This window comes from Cervus elaphus, chromosome 10 (genome assembly GCF_910594005.1).
Source record: "Cervus elaphus chromosome 10, mCerEla1.1, whole genome shotgun sequence".
Classification (NCBI taxonomy): domain Eukaryota; kingdom Metazoa; phylum Chordata; class Mammalia; order Artiodactyla; family Cervidae; genus Cervus; species Cervus elaphus.
This window is the reverse complement of record NC_057824.1, coordinates 40,703,342-40,723,157: the sequence shown is the minus strand read 5'-3', so window position 1 is coordinate 40,723,157 and position 19,816 is coordinate 40,703,342. Positions and strand designations below refer to the sequence as shown.

Genomic DNA, 19,816 nt, shown 5'->3' with positions numbered 1-19,816 from the left:
GATGAGACTGGAATAATTTGTACCAGAAAGTAAGTGAAGAAAGATGGGAACTTAAACACAAGAACCAGGTTGAAATCAGGGACAAAGGATAATGACACTGAGAGAGCTATGAGGGAGCCTTCTCACGTGCTAGAAATGTTCTATTCACCTGATTACACAGGTGTGTTCACGTAAAAACATTCACCTAGTGCTCGCTTTGGCAGCACATATACTAAAATTGGAACAATACAGAGATTAGCATGGCCCCTGCACAAGGATGACACACAAATTCGTGAAGCGTTATATTTTTAATAACAAAATTATGTAAAGCAATTATCCTTCAGTAAAAAAAATTAAAAAGAAGAAAAAAACATTCACCGATTGGCACAATAAGATCTGTGTACTGTAAGTAAATCATGCCATTATACCTCAACAAAACTATTTAAAAAGGTTAATGGTAGTAATGGGTATAATAAAGTGAATTTATTTTTTTTTTTTTAAATTTGCCAGCACGTCAGAAAGAACCTTTATTCTGATTTGAATAGCCTCTGTGCACTCATGCTTTCTTGCCAGATGCCTTTGGAGCAGGTGCTTTCTGGGATGGAGCTAAAAATATGGAACACTTCACAAATTTGCGTGTCATCCTTGTGCAGGGGCCATGCTAATCTTCTCTGTATCGTTCCAATTTTAGTATATGTGCTGCCGAAGCGAGCACTAAAGTGAATTTAAAAACAAATCTGAGGCCATACTGACAGTAAAAACTATAAATAAATAAATGAAGGAGAAAAAACCCTTTATAATAGAATGCCAACTAATAAATGTAGAAAGAATGACAAAGTTAAACATCAACATTTTGTAAGCCTTGTAATAACTGACTTGGGCAAAACAGGCATTAAAGTTATTGGGGAAAATTTGGTGAGGTATTTAAACAGATAACTTTTTAACTACAAAGAAAAAAATTATCTTTACCTTGCAGAAATCTGACACTACCTTAGAACCAAGTTGTCAGTGTTACATCTGCCATAAAAGGGCAAACTGACACATGTCTCTTGATGTGATGTATTCAGGGAATACAACTTATGTGTCAGCCAAAAATGCAGAAGTCTGAATTCAATCACAAGAACCCAAATTAAGAGACATTCTACACACTGGCCCCACCTCAAAAATGTCATGAAAAACAAAGAAAAAAAGGATGAGAACCTACTAAAAATTGAATGCTGAAGAGCTGACAAACTAAATGCAATCCTTGTTCCCGCACTGAACTCTAAAGTAGAAATTGCTATAAAGTATGTTACTGGGACATCTGTCAAGTTTGAATATAGACTATTAGAAGATAATATTGTACTGATGTTAAACTTCTCTGAATTAAATCTAATTGCACTATAGTTATGTGAGAAAATATGTTCTTAGGAGATACAGATCACAAGGTATTTCCCTCAAATAGTTCAGCAATAACAATTATGAGTATTTAGAAAGAGGCTTCCCAGGTGGCTCATGGGTAAAGAATCTGCCGGCAGTGCAAGAGATGCATTCAATCTCTGGGTCAGGAAGATCCCTTGGAGGAGGAAATGGCAACCCACTCCAGTATTCTTGCAAGGGAAATCCGCATGGACAGAAGAGCCTGTGTCCATGAGGTCATGAGGTTGGACACGACTTAGTGACTGAACAAGAAATTCAGAAAGATACAAAAGTGGTTGAGTTGTTAAAAAATATACATCTAGGTTAAGGCTACACAAGAGTTCATTGTACTATTCTTTTATTGTTCTATAGACTTGAATTTTTTTCAAAATAAAGAGATTAAAAAGTAGCAAGATCTCATGTAATAAGTTTGGGGGGGATGGCATACTTCAGTAAACGGAAGCTGCTGATTAATCAAACACTAGATTTAAATTTTTTTGTGTGAAAAATCTCCTTAAAATGAGTTCTCCTGATGCCCAGGCAGTGCCTCACATGAATTAAATCAGAATCTCAGGACTGGCGGGGGGCAGTGGGGGGGGGGGAAGCAGGTGGTAAAGCTCAGGAATAAGTTATTTATTTATTTATTTATTTTTTTTATTAGTTGGAGGCTAATTACTTCACAATAAGTTATTTTCTAAGGCTGTCCAGATTACATTTTGAAGTCAAGGTTCAAAGCCACTGCTTCTACCATATAGCTTCTACCCATTGTTACAGTCCTAATCTCTGAACAATGGAGTTCCTTCACTCTTCTTTCCTGAAACACTTTGGAACACTGAAAAACACAATCATGTGCCCCTCTTTCCCCCTTAATCTTCAATGTACAACATCAATAATTCCTTTAGGTACTCTGCTGGTCTCTATTGGTGAAATAAATTCCATTCCCAGGGTATATGTACTTCAAAAGACATATAAGACTGTCTATAGCAGCATGATTCATAATATCCTAAAATGGGAAATGTTCTGAAAGTTCACTAACAGAAAATGTGTTCATTGTAATATAGTCATATAATGGAACGTGTGTGTTAGTTGCTCAGTCATGTCCAACTCTATGCGATCCCATAGACTGTAGCCCACCAGGCTCCTCTCTGTCCATGGAATTCTCCAGAACACTGGAGTGGGTTGCCATTCCCTTTTCCAGGGGATCTTCCTGACAGAGGGATTGAACCTGGGTCTCCTGCATTGCAGAAGGACTCTTTACCACTGAGTTACCAGGGAGTCATATAATGGAATACTATAGAGTAATAAAAACTACAGTTATACCCAATATTGATGAATCTCAGAAGCAGTGTTAAGTAAAATAAGCAAGACATAAAAAGAATACATTTGATTTCATTTATGTCATATTCAAATGCAGGCAAAAGCAAATGACATTGTTAGAAGTCAGAATACCCCTGGATAACAAATACAAAGTTACCTGTGGAAAGAAAGGAAGGCAGAGTGATGGGAGGGGTAGAAAGGAGGCTTTGGAGTGCTGACAAAGTTTAATTTCTTGACTGAATAGTGGTTTTTTCAGATGCTTTGTGTTAACTTATGAAGTTGTCTATTTGTTTTCGATCTTTTCCTTTATGTACCTCACAATTTTAAAAATGTTTAAAATATTATCATGAGACCCAAGATAAAGGATATGGAAATTCATTATAATCATACAGGTCTCCACATACTGGGTGGTGGTTGCTGTTACCCAATCCTTTCACTCCTCTCTCAGCTCTGGAACTAAACTGTCTAGGTTGAATTCCAATTATGCCACTTACTAGCTGTGTGACCTTGGAAAATCCGTGCCTTTTTCCTCAACTGTAAAATAAGAACAACAGTACCTACCACTGAGTGATTTTGAGGTGTGAAGAAGAAACATAAAATGCTTAGAACACAGCCTGGAATATAGTCAGCACTTGATAAACAGCAGCTGCTGCTACGACTCTTGCTTTCTGGCCTCACCGTCTGTTGATAGGTAAGAGAGAAGTGTGGGGCTTTCCAAGAAGGGAGACTTCTAGAAGAAGGAAAAAGTCAGGGGAGGAGGGAGGATCCTTTCCTCCTCTTGAAACTCCTAGGTAAGGGGAGGTGCAGGCTTCCGCCATGATTACATGTTCAGTCTGGCTCTCACCAAGGGCTCAGGGAAAAGCAGGGGAATAACAATTAGACAGGAACATTTCACCACTAAAAAGATTTTTATTACAAAACAAATACTAATAAAATCAGGCCTGGTCTTCAACCTCCCCTCCTAGAGGCCCCTAGGATGGAGTAGATTGGGGGGAATAGGGGTTGGTGAGCACTGAAAGAATAGAGCAGGCTGACCTCCCCTCATCAGTCTCAGCTGCTGCCTTTTAGAAAAGGCTAAAGAGCTCTTCCAAAGCCCTTTGAGAGAGGCACCATCCTTCCAGCCAGGACGTAACCATTGTTGGCACCAGACCCTCACAATACTGCATTGGAGGATCCAGGATGTCTCGGCTGACTCTCAGCAAAGGCCACCCAGGGTCACTCAGCCTGCGCGATGGCGTAGGAGACCAGCCATAGAAGCAGGGGGCCCAGAACGAGGACAGTGAGCCAGACGGCAAAGCTGGCCAGGATGAACCTCCGGGCCCGGGCCCCCCAGTGCACTGCCTCCTCCAACCGGCCTGCCTTATGCCGCTCTTCCGCCTGTGGGGGCAGGTTTTTGGTTAGGTTCTCCCCCCAGAATGCCCATTGCCCCACTCCAATCCTACATCCTCGTTATGGCTCAGAATCTCACACCCATACACTCCACCTCCCTTTCCAGTTTCTCTTCCTCATGTCTCAGCTGCAAAGTAAGGTACCCAACTTTGCTCTGCCTGCTTTTCAGGATGGCTGTTGTTAGCTCAGATCACATACGGGAAAGTACTTTTTAATCATTTTATTCCTCATCCTTTTCTACTCATCTCAGTTTCATTCAGAACTTGGAATTCTTGGCAAGAAACAGTGAGCAATCTTACGAGTATTTCACTCATGTCCAATCAAACACTCCATTCTCATTAGCCCAAAGGCTAATCTCATCTTTTTCATTAAGGATTCTTTTTATGATTTTGCCCTAACGAAACCCACAAATTATTTTGATGATAAGAAAATAATTTGATAAAAATACACATAGGATAGAGGAAATCCCAGTATGACGTTTAAGTTAGCCTGTGTGGCCTTTCAAAAAGTACATGTGCAGTTTCTGTCAGATGTTTTGGAATGGTGAGGCTCATTCTAAAATTTCACAGCTTCTTCTGAATACCTACAGATTATTCCAATTACTGCTCAGCGGCCCTGAGTCTTGCCCCTTCCAATTCATCCTCTTTATAGGCCTTGAGAGTGGATCTTACTGCAACACAAATCTGATCATATCATTTTCCTTTGCAAAAATCCTTGAGAGGCTCCCTAGTACTTCCTAGATAAAACTAAAACTGCCAAACACAGCACTGGAGGCTCCTGGGAATCTGGATCCTCTGGCTTCGTCTCTTACTATTCCTTACTGGTTCAGTCATACTGAAGTAACAGTCCAGGTTGCCTTTGTATAGGATGCCCTTTTATCCTTATTCACTCATCCTTTAACATTACTTTCTTTTCACACCTGTAGGATGCCTTTCTATCACCTATTCTCTCTTATACACGTACAGGCAGTCACATACATGTATCCTCCTACTGCCCAGAATACCCTGCGCTTCCTCTATCATAATACAGATGAGCTGCATTCTGTTAATAATTACCCATTTTCACAGCCATCTCTTTTGCTAGACTGTGGGCCCTCTGATGGCAGGAACCATGTCTTATTCTTATTTCTGGCACCAGGCCCACAGCCAAGCTCTGGCAGGTACTTATTAACTCATCAGGTCTGAGTTAACTCATCAGTGTAGACAGATCAGGTATACAGAACCACTGCCTTTCTACATCCACACCCCTGCTCCCATAGGAATTGCATTCCTCACCTTGATTGCAAACACAAGGGCCACTATTCCCAGGCAAGAGCAGCCACATATAATGCTAGTAGCTGCTAAGCAGCGGAGGCGGAGCCAGCAGCAGCGATTGGGGGATGGAGAACAAGCAGCTTCCGTGTTGCACACCAGGCTCTCTGCTGCATTCTCCTCGTCCTCCATCACCTGTGGGCGATACAGTCAAGATACTTGTAAGCCCAACAACTGCACTCTCAGCCTGCCTTGCTCAGACTCTCCCCCTCTCCCTGATCATGCTCTGGCCTAGCCAAACTCTCAGGAATGCTGCCTTACTGGGGAATTCCCCTAGTGACTCACAGACCAAGACAGGAAATGTGTGTCTGGAATCTCTTCCTCAGCCTAAGGTTCCCAGCCTTCAAAGGCAAAGTGGTGGGAACACAGCATTATCTGTATTACTTACTGTTTTGACAAGTGGGGAAAAGCAAAATGACAGGGACATACTGAGAGGCAGTAGAGAAACACAGTATCTCAAAAGACTGCTAGTATCTCAGTCTACCCCAGTCAGTGATTTTAAGCTGTATTTCAAAGGGCCCTGAAGTTCCTTAGAGGCTGCCCTCAAATATTAAGGAGGGATCAGAGAATGGCACCCTAAAGCCTGTACTCCACCTCAAGGAAATCAGTCATTTCACATGAAAACACTATCCTGAGGCTGGGGAAAGGAGAGGAAAAGCATCACTTAAGCTCTTTTTATAGCTAAGGAAACTCAACACCAGAAAGACCTCACCTCCCCAAATCAGAGCCTCCCTTGCTATGCAGACTCCCTTCCACCTCCTCTTCCCATTTTAACCCAGGTTACACAACACAATCAGTTAAACACTGAGTCCAAATGACCTCATAACCCAAACAGAAACCTGCATAATGATGCCCTACTTAATCATTTCTCATCTCCCTATTTCCCAAGCTCAGAGCTCTGGCATCAAACCACCTTTCTACCTTCACTCCCAATCATTCCCCACACCCTAGACAGAATGAAACCATTTGCAGTTCTCTGAACACAAGTAACAAAGGATAGGAAGGATGAATGAGAAAGAGGGAAGACAAGCAAGGAGCCAAGAATGCCATGTACCACAAAGCTGCAGAATGGATGTGAGGGAAGAACTCAGACTTGGTACACACAGTCATCAGAACACAAGGAGAGGGTCCAGTGAATTAAGATCAGAGAAAATGAAACAATGAACCGGGATTCTTACCTGGTGATAGGCCTTGAGGAACTGTTTGAGTTTCGGCTCCTGCTTCAGGTTTGATTTGGCTTGGGTGGAGATGGAGCTGACTCAGGGCTCCAAGCCAAGCCCAGGGGTGGGGTTCAGTGGCCAGCCACCATCTGAAGATCCCCAGAAGCTGGAAGGGGGTGTGGCTGATTCAAACCAGTCTGGCTAGATGGAGGAAAAGCAAGGGAAGGCAAAGGATGGAGTAACTGGAGGTAGGATGCCTGCCTTCTGAAGAGGGAGTGAAAGCACCTGAGCAAGAGGGATTAAAGCAGGGAAAAGTCTGAGGCATCAGATAGCCCCAAGGGAAGTCCAGGAACCAAGGGAACAGAAGGAAGAGAAGTACGAATCTGAATGACTTAAAATTGAAACCTTAGGGAAAGGTACCCTACCAGATCAGATTTGCCTTTCTTCCCTCTTCTTGGGTGGCGACTTCTGCCTCAAAGACACACAATTCTGGGTTAGAGATCAAGTACTAGGGTCTTAGCAAGAGAGGAGAAAAACGATACCCAAGTTCCCACCCAGCCCTCCACCAGACCAGAAAATCAGAAGCCTCCTTACGCGGATGCTCATACAGAAACTAAGTTTATTATTTTTTTCTTCTTAAAAAAAAAAAAAAAGAAAAAAACTCATTGTAGAGAAGCCCCTCCCCCTTTCCCTAAGGGTGGGGGGGACCGTGAAAGATAGCTGGGGACATCAAGTACAAAGGGGTGGGGACAGAGACTATCTTGCCACCCTTAACACTGCCCAGCCATGTGGGGTGGAAGGGAAGGGGATGTGTGAAGAGCCCCGTTTCCATGACAACCAGATGCCTACCCCCTACTTTGGTGGAAAGAAGGGAGAAGGCCCCTATGTCTCCCTGGAGGATTTCCCCCTCAAAAGACTTCAAGTAGTGGTTAACAGAGTCAGGCCTGGTCATGGAGAGAGAGGGGCTGTGGCAGAAAGCCTAGGTGAAGAGGACAGGCCACTCACGTCTTGGCCTTGCGGCCTCTGTGACTAATAGTAGGGCCAGCCAAGTGGGGAGGGGCGCTGCTGCGCAAGATACGCTGGTCCCCTTGGGTGGTGGCCCCACCAAGCCGGCGGGGGCCAGGCCGGCGCCGTGAGGTCCCATCCCCTTCCTCCTCCTCACCTGAGGCTTCGGCCTCAGACTCCTCTACTGAACCCTCAGGCCCCAGGGGACTTGGGGGCTGTAGGCGGGTCCGCTTTGCCAGCCCAGGACCACTGCTGACTGGGGCCCCTGCCCGTTTGCGAGGCACCTTCTCAGTCTCTAGAGGAGGAACTAGAGACCCTGGACGCAGCCGAGTCGAGCGCAGTTTTGGAGCTAATGAGACCACGGGAGATGTCAATTCTAACCCGCCTGGCCCACTATCCGCTAAATCCAGGTCATCCTGAATTACAGCCACCACCATGGACCCTTCACTCTTTCGTCCCCGCATTCCCTCTGCTTCAAGACGTAAGCGGGCCAGGCGGGTGAGGGGGCGGCTTCCATCCTCATCAGATGAACTACCCTCACTCTCCCCTTGGCCCTGGGGTTGCCGCTGCTTCCCCAATCCACAGCTCTCGAGGACAGAAGAGCTGTCGCGGTCCAAGACAGGGAGCTGGCTGGGCCGAGGTGATGGTGGATTCTTGGGAGGTCGGCCTCGCTTCCGCTTGGGTGGGGACGTTGAAATGGAGAGAGTGGTGACAGTGCTGGCGACAGTAGCAGTGGGACAGGAGAGGAGTGATGGGAGTGGTGGCAGGGGTGGTGGTAGCGGGAGTGGCTGTGTCCGACTCTCTAAGTTGCCATCCCCTGGAGAGGAAGTGGTCCCAGGAAGGGGCAGATCTCGGGCCTTAGGGGGCCGCCCACGCCTTCTTTTCTCCACAGGTGATAGGACGATGGGCTCGGGTCTGTGAACTGGCTGGGGTCCGAGAGGCTGGGGCCCAGGAATAAGCTGGGGTGAAAGGACAGGCTCCGCAACAATAAGGGTCTCAGCCCCAGGGACTGGGTCAGCCCCATTGGTTTTTCCCTTAGAGGTGGATGAAGGTGCCTCATCCACCCCACGCCCAGCATCCGCTGGAGACCTGTTCTTCTTGGGGGGCCTCCCCCTCCGACGTTTCACAGCAGGAGGGGTGATGGCAAGCAGTGCCCCTTCTCCATTTTCTGAGCTGCCCCCACCAGTTACCCCCAGCTCAATGCGACGGCGAGCTATGAAGGGCTGCTGGGTTGGAGCGGGCAGTGTGGATGGGGGAGCAACTTCACAGGGACCGCTGGTGGGAGGTGAGGATTCTGGCCCCGACATGCTGCGGGCTGACGGGCTTCCCGGGCTGGTACCAGTCTCAGAGACCCCAGGCACAAGGGTGCTGGCAGTACCCCGCTGCTGCCGCCGTCGCCTCACCAGTTCCTTTTCCTCTACCACAGTCACCAGCCGTCCTGGCAGCTTGCGAAGCACTTTGGGACCTGGAGGCTGCCCTGGCCGACCAGCCCCTTGACCCCTAATTTCTACATCTGCACTGGTGCGACGACGAGGGGGCCGGGCTGGCGAAGAACCCTCAGGTGTGGAGGTGGCAGAGGATGAGGTTGACGGGGCTGTGGCCTCAGCTGAAACAAGTTCCTGTGGTTTCTCTGGAGTAGAGGTTGGGGTCTGGGCCTCCACCAGCTCTTCCGAGTTCTTATCAGTCTCCAGTGGCTCTGGAAGTAGCTCATCAGATGCTGCTGAGGGTGGGAGCTCCAGCCTATCGTTCTCACTCAGACACGTGGGCATTTCCTCACCATCAGGCAGCACTGAGAGGATGGTCGCCTCGGCAGGCTCGGGCACCTCCTGCTCTTGACCGTTGGGGACGCTGCCAGCCGCCAGGGTTGGGCTAGGTGCAGAAGAGGTGAGAGAAAGGTTCTTCTCTGACACAGGCAGGATCTCAACAGCAACTGGCAACAGATCCTTAGGGGGCACAAGAGTAACTGGGGAAGTCTCGGAACTGGCCATATCAGCCAGCTCCAGGGACTCAGTAGATGCCATTGCTTGTGCACACAGCTCTGCCTCAGGCCCCAGGCCCAAGGGGAGGTTGGTGACTGGCGGCGAAATGGGCACAGAAGGTAGGCCAAGCAGAAGAGGAGAGGAAGGAGTTAAGAGAGAAGTTTGGGCTGGAGGTGGGGTTTGAGCTGGTGGAGGAGTACAGGCAGGAGGAGGGGTACAGGCAGAAGAACAAGAGGGAGGAATCTGTGCAGAAGGGAGAGGCGGAGAAGGCAAGATATGGACAGGAAGCATGGTTACTGGGTTTGGGGCTGAAATGGGGATTGGGGCAGAGATTGGGACAGGGATTGGGGCAGGAATTGCAGCAGGAGCTGAAGCTGGAGGGGGTCGAGGCCTAGGTGCTGGCCGGGGAACTCGTTCCCTGGCAGGGCTGCAGCGAGGGGGTGTGGAGGTGCTGCGGGTATGATGGGTGGATGGGACAGGAGTGTGGTTTGCCCCTTGAGTTTCAGCCCGGGCTCCACGAAGACGCTCACTGACGCGAGTCCCTGGCCTTTCAGGGGCCTTGGCCTTCTTACTGCGCCGGTGGCTGCCTCCACCAGTCCCACAGGAAACCTCATCCCCAGCCCCTGGCCCCTCCTCCTCCTCTTGGGGTAGGCGGAACACCTCCTCCTTGGCTTGGTCCAGGTCCTTGCGGGCAGCTTCCACTTGCTCCTATCAAAAACAGAGCCCGAGGACTGGTCAGAGTGAGGCAAGTAGCACGTAGAGTAGGTGGAAAGCAGTCACTTTTCACTTCTATCCCCACCCTCAAGAAATACTCACTTCTGCCTGCTTGAGCTCCTCTCGGCTCACCTCCTCCAGGGAGGCTTCCAGGAATTTCATGGCATAGCGCTCAATGGGGGTCAGCTGTGGGAAAGAGCAGTGGTGATGAAAATAGCAACCTGGTGCCCAGGGCCCATCACTCATGATTATTTTCACCAAAGACAGACAGTCACAGAGTCCAGAGGAAGGGGCTATGGAGGGTGAGGCTGAGAACTAGTGGATCCAACACCAACCTGTTCTACAAGGGCAGCAATTTCCTGCTCAGCCCGGGACATTTCCTCATCTTCAGCCCCAGGCCGACCAGCCTCCTCTCCCTCACCAGCAGGAAACCCATCATTCTCATTGAATTCTGCAAGCTCAGCAACCTGCTCCGCCTTGGCCTGGGTGGCCGCACGAATATCCTCTTCATCCTCTGCTCGACACAATGCCTACAAGGGTGTGGGAAAGAAACACCATGAGAAAGTTCTTTCTTTACATCCTGTGATTTGATTCTGGCAAATGTTTGAGGCCAGATTTACACCAAAGCAGATTTACACCATAACTCAACTCTCTTCTGGGTCCCCCAAATTACCAAAGCAACACAGTGGTCCATGTAGGATACAACAGATTCAACCAGGAGTCCCATCAGGGACAAAATAACTGTTTTTGTGACCTCTAGTTCTAACTTACTTTCCATTCAAGTCAGCCTCATATCTTTTTAAAGCAGATTTTTGAATACAAAATAATCGATAATTCTTTTTTACACTGAGATGCCTCAGGACAACAGACTAATATCTGATCATTCCCCTGAGATGAATATCCAGAGAGATCACACCAAAGTCACTCAGGGAAGTAGCCTAGAAGCATAAGAGGAATGCACGTGGTAGGGAAAATTTTCTCCATGATAATCCACACCAGTAGTTTCTAAGCATCTGTCTACTTCCAAAAAACTACAAATGCCCAGACCTCACCCTTAAAAATCATGATTTAAGTAGAAAGACTGTGAAACAGGGCCCAGGAATCAATCTTTTTCAAAGACTTCCAAATGATTCTAGTACGCATTACTGTTTGAAAAAAGAGTTTTACACCATATACAAAGCAATTCTTAATCCGCTATGCCATTTAACCCTCAGTTACTTCCTTCTAATTTAGCATTTCAGAAAAGTGGGAATTGAGGCTCAGAGGATTAAATGGATGCAGCTTAACAGACACTATCAAGAAGCACTGTTGGAATTCAAACCTAGAACCGTGGTTCTATCTATGAAATCAGATGAACCAATAAGCAATCTACTCACAAGTATCAAAGGTGAACTGTAATCTGGGAAGCAGCAGAAACAGTTCTTTCTCCTTGGACAAACTCAAGAGATTGAAAGATGACACACACTATAACCATTAGCTCTACTCTAGGGACTGTCCACTCTTTTTTTGCAGGGCAGGATCTCAGTTCCCTGACCAGGTATGGAACTTCTGCAGTGGAAGCGCAGAGTCTTAATCACTGGACCGCCAGGGAAGTCCCTGCCCACTCTTTTTTTCACCTGCTCCAGGATATGGGTCTGCTTGCTGGCCACAGTCTCCTCCTCATCATCAGGGGCAGAAGGTACAGATGAGCCAGATGGCTCCTCCAGGGGCATATCAAACAGCTCTCGGATGGTCTGCTTTGGAAAGAACATACACAGAGTGTCAGAGCCAAAGGAATGTTGGTCTCAGGTCTATAGCTATGAAGCTGGTAGCTATCAGTGGTATCAGAAGCATCACTGATTGAAAAGGCAGGTATGTGGGGGTCAAAGTATCCTTTCTAATAAGCAGCAGTAATTCCCATACGCATAGCAGTTCTCTCCTACACAGACTGGAAGATCTTAGTACCTGTTTAAAATAGGCTGTGGTGAAGTTGCCTCCCTCAATAGCCATATCTCCCAACATTCTCTTCTGATTTGCCTTTTTTAGGATGTTCTCTTCCACTGTCCGTTCACTGATAAGCCTAGGCGGGTGATGAAGGACATGTATAAACAGTCAAATACATCAATAAAACCCTATTAGCAAAGGAAAAGTAAGGTAAGGGGAGACAAGGCAACACCTATATATGTGGACATCTCGGGTCTGGCCAATTCGGTGACAGCGATCCTGGGCCTGAGCATCCATGGTAGGATTCCAGTCGCTGTCATAAAAAACAACAGTGTCTGCCCCCGTCAGGTTCACGCCCACACCCCCACTCCGAGTTGAAAGGATGAAGCAGAATATGCGTTTGTCTGCATTGAATCGTTCCATCAAGGCCTAGAGGGAAAAGGGAAAAAAAAAAAAAAAGAACAGTATTGGGAGACATATCTCCAAAAACAGACCAAGGCTTAGTGGGACCCCCTCATGAGACTCTTGAGCCCTAGAAAAGGAGACTGAGCTGAGGCAAGCCTCTAAGGGTTGCAGGTGCCTGGGTTACCTGTCTCTGTTCAACTCTAGTCGACCCATCCAAACGCAAGTAGAGGTGGCCATGGTAGGTGAGAAATTGCTCCAATACATCCAGCATTCGGGTCATCTGGGTGAAAATGAGCACCCGGTGGCCCTCTGCCTTGAGCTGTCGCAACAGCACTGCCAATGTTTGCAACTTTCCTGAAGAGATATGAAGGGGTACAGGGAACGAGCTATAAGCTGGAGTGAGGAGAACACTTAGCACTGGAAGCCTATGTACTTGAGAGATAAACGTTTTATGCCAGGGTTTCGGTTAACTCAGAGGATCAAAAATTATGTATTTTCTTCCCTTAAGGGTTCTTCCTCTTAAGTCTGCTCTTGTCTTGGACCTGACTTCTTTCAGTCTAGGGGAAGGGTAATATAGACCCTCGGGGTAAAAAAAGAAATCCTTAATGGTGTATGAGCAAGAGACCTTCAAGTACTACACTGAAACACAAAAAAGCAATTCACAAGATAACAAATCCGTTGATGTCATGAGCTCACAGGGATGGAAGGTCACTAAGATCAGACCACAGAGGCAGGATCTTATGAGGTTATCTAGTTCAACCTACCATCAAACAAAATAACTTCTGTAACATTTCTGATTCAATCAGTTCAAATACTTTCAACAATGACTTTCATTTTACCTATTCTGAATGGTTTCAAATGTTATAAAATTAACTTTTTTACTAAACTAGCTATTGAATACATATTATTAAAAATTATGCTGCCTTTCTTCTAAGACATTTACAAAATCTCCAAATTTTATATTACTATAGACGTACCTGTGCAGAGCTGCAGCAGAAACTATTCACTATTATCATTCATGATTAACAGAACCCAACTAATCCTGTGAACACCTGGCAGAGATCCCTTGATTCCCAGGGAAGGCATGCCTCAAACCAACCCCAGATGATGAATCATTATAAATAAGCCACAGTTCCTCTTTGACTTTCCTGTGTCAGTGATTACTCTAGGGATCGGCATATGGTTCTATCTGAGTCAATGAATTCTGAATCAAAGTCAACTGGGTGGGCTTTTTTTCCCCAAAAGAAAAAAAAATCAAAGTCTTGCTAGGAGTATTTTGTCTCAACCTCTTGCTTTCTGCTTGGAGTACTGGTGTGCTCCCTGGAACATCATCTTAATACCACGAGGAAATAACCATGAGAATAAAAAGATACAAGCTAAGGATGGTAGGCAAACTCTTGGGTCCATGAAGACACCAGTGAACTGCTAAACCAGTTATATACCATCTTTCTCAGCATTTCTGACTTGGTAAACAATAAATGATTTTGTGATTTAAGCCACCTTTGGTTGGTTTTATTACCTGCAGCCAAATTCCTTCTAAACAATAAGATTCTAGCCAAAAGAAAAGGATCCTCATCCAAATACTTTCCCAAAATAAAATCTACTATTTACATTTTTTTTTGGCCATGTGGCTTACAAAATCTTAGTTCCCTGACCGATTGAACATTTGCCCTTGGCAGTAAAAGCCAACAAAAAAAAGTAAAAAGAGTCTTAAGTACTGGACCATCAGGGAATTCCCCCAAATCTACTATTTACTGTGCAGTCGTCTACTACCTACCACACACCTTTCCCCTAAATCTAAAAACTCCATGCTGTGCTATCTTATTTGCCATTGTATCCTAAATGGTATACAATATAACAGATGGTCACAAAATAATCACTGAATAAATGAGTTAGCAAACACTTTCAACTTTCACCAAAGTCAAACTTACGAATGCCAAGAATCCATCATAAGGCCTACATTTCATCTCACCCATAAGCATAACCTAAAAGACTATCTAATGTTTAATGAAACGCACAGAAACTTCATGTATAGCATCCCTCTGTCTTGAGACTAAGACAAGAAAAGAGACCAAGGGACCCTCACTGGCCAGTGAACTCACCACAATCATACTGGATAAGCCTCAAGTCAGGAAACTGGGTACGCATGTTACACACAATACGGTGCAGAGGACGAGCCCGAGGCCAGAGTTCACGAGCCAATTGCTCCTGGAAGGCTGCCTGACGTGGGGCCAGCCAAGGAGGTGGATGGCAGGCGTGCAAGGAAGGGGGAGGTGCCTCCACAGGAGGCATGACAAAGATGAACCTGTAAAAAGAAGCCAAGCTGTAAAAAATATGGAACTCTGAATGGCCCCAGAAGTCAGTACCTTTAACAGCCCTAACCACTATATCCACTTAGAGGCCCCAAGACCCACTTCCCATTAGCACTTAGCCCTGCCAACCTCTCAATGATTTCTGACAGCTGGTCTAGTCGTTGCTGGGGAAACAGTACAGCCTGGCGGGCAGCCTCGGTATAAGTCCAAAAGGTGGGGTGGCTGGGGCCAGGAGAACGAGGGCCGATGGGGCTGGCAACAGGTTGGGGCAGGGTACAGAAATCCAAGACTTCAGTCCCATACACGGGTGCCAGGGCCCCATGAGCCTCACTAAGTTGGAAAATCCGTTCCAGGCGTTCAGACCGCTGCCGCTTCCGCTTTTCCTCCAGAGAGTCCTATAAACATAGAAAAAGTCATCAGCATCCTTACAGAAAACCTGGCAGTAACTCCCAGAATTAAAAAATAATTTATGGAAACCCAAAGATTCAAGAATACACGATTTTAGCTTTCCCAAGTTGTCAATATGGGAATCATTCTTTTTACCACATTGAATGAAATGACTTCTCTGTGAGAGAAAACTATCTTCCCTGTATGCTACCAAAGCAGATATCTGAATACTCAAAATTAAGATCCATATACTTGATAAACTTATAGAATGGATGATATGTGTGGATTTTCCCATAAAACACTTAACTCCAGAATACCCTAATTTATCTTCTCATGGTAGATCCAAAACAATGACTAAAATCCCTCCTCAAAGCACTGAGCAGGATGCAGGGACACTAACCAAATCCATGGCAGGTCTCTGTCAGAGGTTAGACTGGAATGGGGTGGGATGGGAACAGCTAACCAGACATCTAGGTACCATCACCCTGAGAGAGAAAAGGGAAGGGGAGATTTTTCCCGGTAGCAGAAAATCTGTATGATTCTGACCCAGTCCTTTCCCATCTTTTGTGCTTCCAGTTTCATAGGCTATCAAGTCACCTAACTCTCGTAGCACTTATCACTCTTGCAAGTTTTACATGGCTATGATTCTTTAACATCTTCTATCCACTAAACTGTAAGCCCTATATAACATGAAAAATATCTGATCTTGCTCACAGTATTCATCTAATATTCAGCTTGTTACCTGGCACAAAGTAGGCTCTCAATAAATATCTGTTACTGGAATGAACAAATAATGAAGACTAGAATCTACAAGATGGTCCTGAAGAAAAGCAGTTGTCCCAAATTTCCCTTCCTGACTGCTATCTTAAGCTTGACCTCTTGGCTTCTAGTGGTCTAAGTGAGGAAGGAAAGCATCTTGGAAAAATCATTAAGGCCAGCTCTCAACAGTAGTAGCAAAGGAAACAATATTTGCAAATCATCTATCTGAAAAAGGACTTGTATCCAGAATACATAAAGAAATCTTACATATCAGTAACAGAAAGAAATAAAATAACCCAATTAAAAAAGGGAAAGGATCTGAATAGACATTTCTTCAAAGAAGAATATACAAATGGCTAATAACCTCTGAAAAGATGCTCAACATCATTAACCATCAGGAAAATGCAAATCAAAACCACAAGGCGCCACTTCAAACCCACTAGGATGGATATAATCGAAAAGACAGACAAGTTTTGGCAAAGATGCAGAGAATCTGGAACCCCCACAAGTGCTAGGGAATGTAAAATGGTACAGCCACTTTGGAAAACAAGTTTGTCAATTCTTCAGTCAAACAGTTACCATACCCCAGCAATTCCACTTCTAAAGTTACATCCAATATAAATGAAAACACATGAAAAGATACAAAATCTTATACATGAATGTTCATAGCAGCATTATTCATAACAGCCAAAAAGAACAAACCAAATGTCCCCCAATCAACTGATGAACAGATATATAAAATATGGTATACCCATACAATGGAATAATGCTCAACAATTTTTTTAAAAAATGAAGTACTGTTGTATATACACATATAACTCAGTTATAGCATAACATGGACGAACCTCAAAAACATTAAAATAAGTGAAAAAAGCCGGTCACAAAAGACTATATATTATATGACTCAATAAGTAGGACATTAAATAGGCTAGTGGTTATTTAGAGCTAGGAGAAAAGGAAAGTATTAAGGATGATGGGTAAGTGTGGGGTTTTCTTTACAGAACATGCAAACGGTTCTAAAGTTGACCATGGTCACAGCTGCACAACTCTGTGAATATACTAAGTCAATAAATTGTATGGTTTAAATAGGTGAACTGTATGGTATGTGATTTATATCTCAAACTTCTTTAAAAAAGTGTCAAGAAGCTGCTACCTATTAATACTTGCAGAGCAATGAAAGTATAACACAGATTATGGGGTTGCACCCTTGGGCTAGGATCTAGGCTTTCCTTTTCCTCCGAAAAGCCAGACCAACCTGGCAGCATTAGAGAAAGACCAAAGGTGGAGTCAGTGGCACTGATGGAGGGTAGGGGACTGGGGCTGAGGCAGAGAATAAGCAGCAGCTCTATTATCAGCGGGAGAAAAGACAAGAGGACCTGGAAAGACTCATTAGATCTTTCTCCTTATTAGGTCCTGGGTTACTTACTCTGTGTTCCAACTTTAACTTAACCAAACACACACAGAACTATATACATGACAGAAAAAAAATGGCTACCAGAAAGCTCATGAAGGGACAGAAAAAAGTTCTTTTTATTGCCCACTTAATCACCATGAAGGTAAAACACTACAGCAAGGCTCATGATCTTTAGGGAACTGTATTCCATGGTGTCCTTTATCCCTTACAAGTTCAAATATCGATGGTGATCAACTGAGAAAAATCTTCCTGTCTCTGAGACTGCCTCTTGGGCGGAAGAGAAAGCAGTAGAGTCAGCACATCTGTATTCTCACAAGTTGTGTAAATTTTAAAACATCATTTAATGAGCTAGTTTCATCTGTAAAATGGGGCAATTATATGCCAACACTAACTCAAGAGTAAACAAGAACCAAAGAGACCAAACGTAACAAGCCTTGAACACATCAGTGATTTATAGTTTTAAAAGCACATTATGTCCTCAACTATTTCTTTGTGAAAAGTAGGACCTGAATTATCATTCCCATTTTACAGATAAGAGTAAAGGCCCAGGGGAGGGCTCTGTCCAGTGGCACTCAAGTATTAGGTCCAAAAAAAACAGGCTTTGTAATTTAGCAAGATAAAAGTGACATTATTTTGTTCCATCCACTCTATAGCAATACTCCAAAAGAATTCAGTTTCCTGTCCCCTCTCCTTTGAGGCAGTAAAACTTACCAGATAGAAAGGGGAACGAGGTGGTGGTGGGGGCTGGCGTCGAGGTCGGGGACCACTGAACGAGGTAGCAGTGGAGGGAGGGCTGGGGGGACCAGAGCGTAATGTCAGTGTCTCAGGCTCATCCTTGGAAACAGGTAGCCGGGATACCATGGTGACAGGCAAGGGAGCGGCGCCAGATGCCGAAACCATAAGGGAAGATGCCTGGGAAGCTGGGCTCTGTGTTGAGGCTGGGGCCAACGCCAGAGTCTGAGCTGCTGCTGGGCCCAAGGTGGGCACTGCAACTTGGGCAGGGCTCAAAGTCAGTGTCTGCACTGAAGCTGGGGCCAGGAGTGAAGCAGATGATGATACTGGAGCCAAAGTCAGCGTGTGAGCTGGGGCTGGGCCCATAGGAGAAACTGGAGCCAGAGTGGGTGCTGGAGCCAAAGACAGCGTCTGAGATGGACCCAATGGTGGTCCTGGTGCCATAGACAGTGTTTGGGCTGGAGCTGGTACTAGGGATGATGCTGGAGTCAATGACAATGTCTGAGCTGGAAAGGGATTTTGAGGGTTGCCAGTTCCCAAAGAGAGTGTCTGAGATGGAGATGAGCCGCCAAGAGTGGATGCTAAAGCTGGGGGTAAAGCCAGTGTCTGCGTAGAAGCCGGACTCGGAAGAGGTGATGGAACTGGGGCTGGTACCATAGTTTGAGCCGATGATGGAGCCAACGCAGCAGCTGGGGCTGGCCCCAACGAGGAGGCTGAGGCTAAAGGTGTTCCTGGAGTAGACGATGAAGCCAGAACTGGAACCGAAGTCTGCGATGAAGCCAGGACAGAAGGAGGACCTGGTGATGGAGCCAGGACTGGAAGAGGAGCCAGAGGAGGAGCTGGAGAAGGAGCCAGGATTGCTGTCTGTGGAGCCACCATGGGAGCCAGAGAGGTGGCCAGAGCCTGAGATGCAGTAGGTGCTGGAGCCAAAAGGGAAGCCTGAGCTGGAGCTGGATTTGGTGTTGCCGGAAAAGGACTGGCCAGAGCAGAAGCCGGCACCAGGACAGGTGAACATGCTGGGGCCACGGCTGAGTTCAACCCTGGAACATGTGAAGAGGCCGGAGCCAACAACAGAGGGTGACCAGGTGCCTGAGATGGGGACAGGGATGGAGTTGAAGCCAAACCTAGAGTCAAGGCTGACGCTGATGGAGAAGCCCCAACTGGTGCCAAAGAAGGAGGTCCAGGGGCTGCTGAGACAACAGGCGCCAGTGTTGGAGTCACATTAGTCAAAAGAGTTGGGCCCGAAGCCGAAACAGGCAAGGGGGCTGAGATGGGAATGGTGAGTGGAGCTGAGGCTGGGGAAGGAAGCGTTGTGGAGACAGAGATGGGGAGTGAAGATGACACCGGAACTGAGACTGTAGAAGACACAGGACTAGCAAGGGGAGAGGAGTTGGGAACTGGCACTGGAGAAGAGGCTGGTCCAGGGAGTGAGGATGGCACAGGGAGAGGAGAAGAGATGGTCAAGGGAGCAGCTCCGGGTGCTGAAGCTGTGGAGACAGAGGATAAGTTAGCCCCGACATTCTTTTCTTGCTCCTTCTGTAACCCTGTCCCACCCATTCCCCTACCCCCAAGGTTCACCGTTTCCCAGAAGACCTTCACTCCTACACCATGAGGTCAAAGATTCAAGGAATCG

At 46.2% G+C, this 19,816-nt stretch overlaps 2 protein-coding genes and 2 non-coding genes across 6 annotated transcripts in view; 1 reads left to right on the top strand and 3 right to left on the bottom strand.

The window, feature by feature from the left end:
* Positions 1–187: 187 nt before the first annotated feature.
* LOC122702403 lies at positions 188–291 on the top strand. Its single transcript, XR_006343262.1, has one exon. It is a non-coding gene; the product is annotated as a U6 spliceosomal RNA (small nuclear RNA).
* A 296-nt stretch (positions 292–587) lies between these two features.
* LOC122702378 lies at positions 588–694 on the bottom strand. The gene has a single exon (XR_006343238.1). It is a non-coding gene; the product is annotated as a U6 spliceosomal RNA (small nuclear RNA).
* A 2,889-nt stretch (positions 695–3,583) lies between these two features.
* On the bottom strand, positions 3,584–6,708 carry TMEM265 (transmembrane protein 265). Its single transcript, XM_043914771.1, has 3 exons — positions 6,572–6,708; positions 5,358–5,528; positions 3,584–4,071 (listed from the first exon to the last, which is right to left on the bottom strand). Exons 2-3 carry the CDS (start codon positions 5,523–5,525, stop codon positions 3,910–3,912), a joined length of 330 nt encoding a protein of 109 aa, XP_043770706.1. The 5' UTR covers positions 5,526–5,528; positions 6,572–6,708; the 3' UTR covers positions 3,584–3,909.
* Positions 6,709–7,152: 444 nt separating this feature from the next.
* Positions 7,153–19,816, bottom strand: part of LOC122701619 (Snf2 related CREBBP activator protein) — a 30,721-nt gene continuing 18,057 nt past the window's right edge. For all 3 annotated transcript variants that reach the window (XM_043914758.1, XM_043914760.1, XM_043914759.1), the window contains 10 exons: positions 18,163–19,670; positions 15,021–15,286; positions 14,682–14,884; positions 12,764–12,933; positions 12,407–12,603; positions 12,196–12,310; positions 11,868–11,987; positions 10,587–10,781; positions 10,354–10,437; positions 7,153–10,245 (listed from right to left, as the gene is read on the bottom strand). In XM_043914758.1, the coding sequence (XP_043770693.1) occupies positions 7,555–10,245; positions 10,354–10,437; positions 10,587–10,781; positions 11,868–11,987; positions 12,196–12,310; positions 12,407–12,603; positions 12,764–12,933; positions 14,682–14,884; positions 15,021–15,286; positions 18,163–19,670 (5,549 nt within the window). In that variant the 3' untranslated portion in view covers positions 7,153–7,554. The remainder of the gene's footprint in view (positions 10,246–10,353; positions 10,438–10,586; positions 10,782–11,867; positions 11,988–12,195; positions 12,311–12,406; positions 12,604–12,763; positions 12,934–14,681; positions 14,885–15,020; positions 15,287–18,162; positions 19,671–19,816) is intronic.

Excerpts from the sequence above, each read along its gene's own strand:
- TMEM265 (XM_043914771.1), bottom strand. The coding sequence starts at position 5,525 with ATGGAGGACGAGGAGAATGCAGCAGAGAGCCTGGTGTGCAACACGGAA. Across the intron at positions 4,072-5,357 it reads CCCTTGTGTTTGCAATCAAG|GCGGAAGAGCGGCATAAGGC; the intron begins GTGAGGAATGCA and ends CTGCCCCCACAG.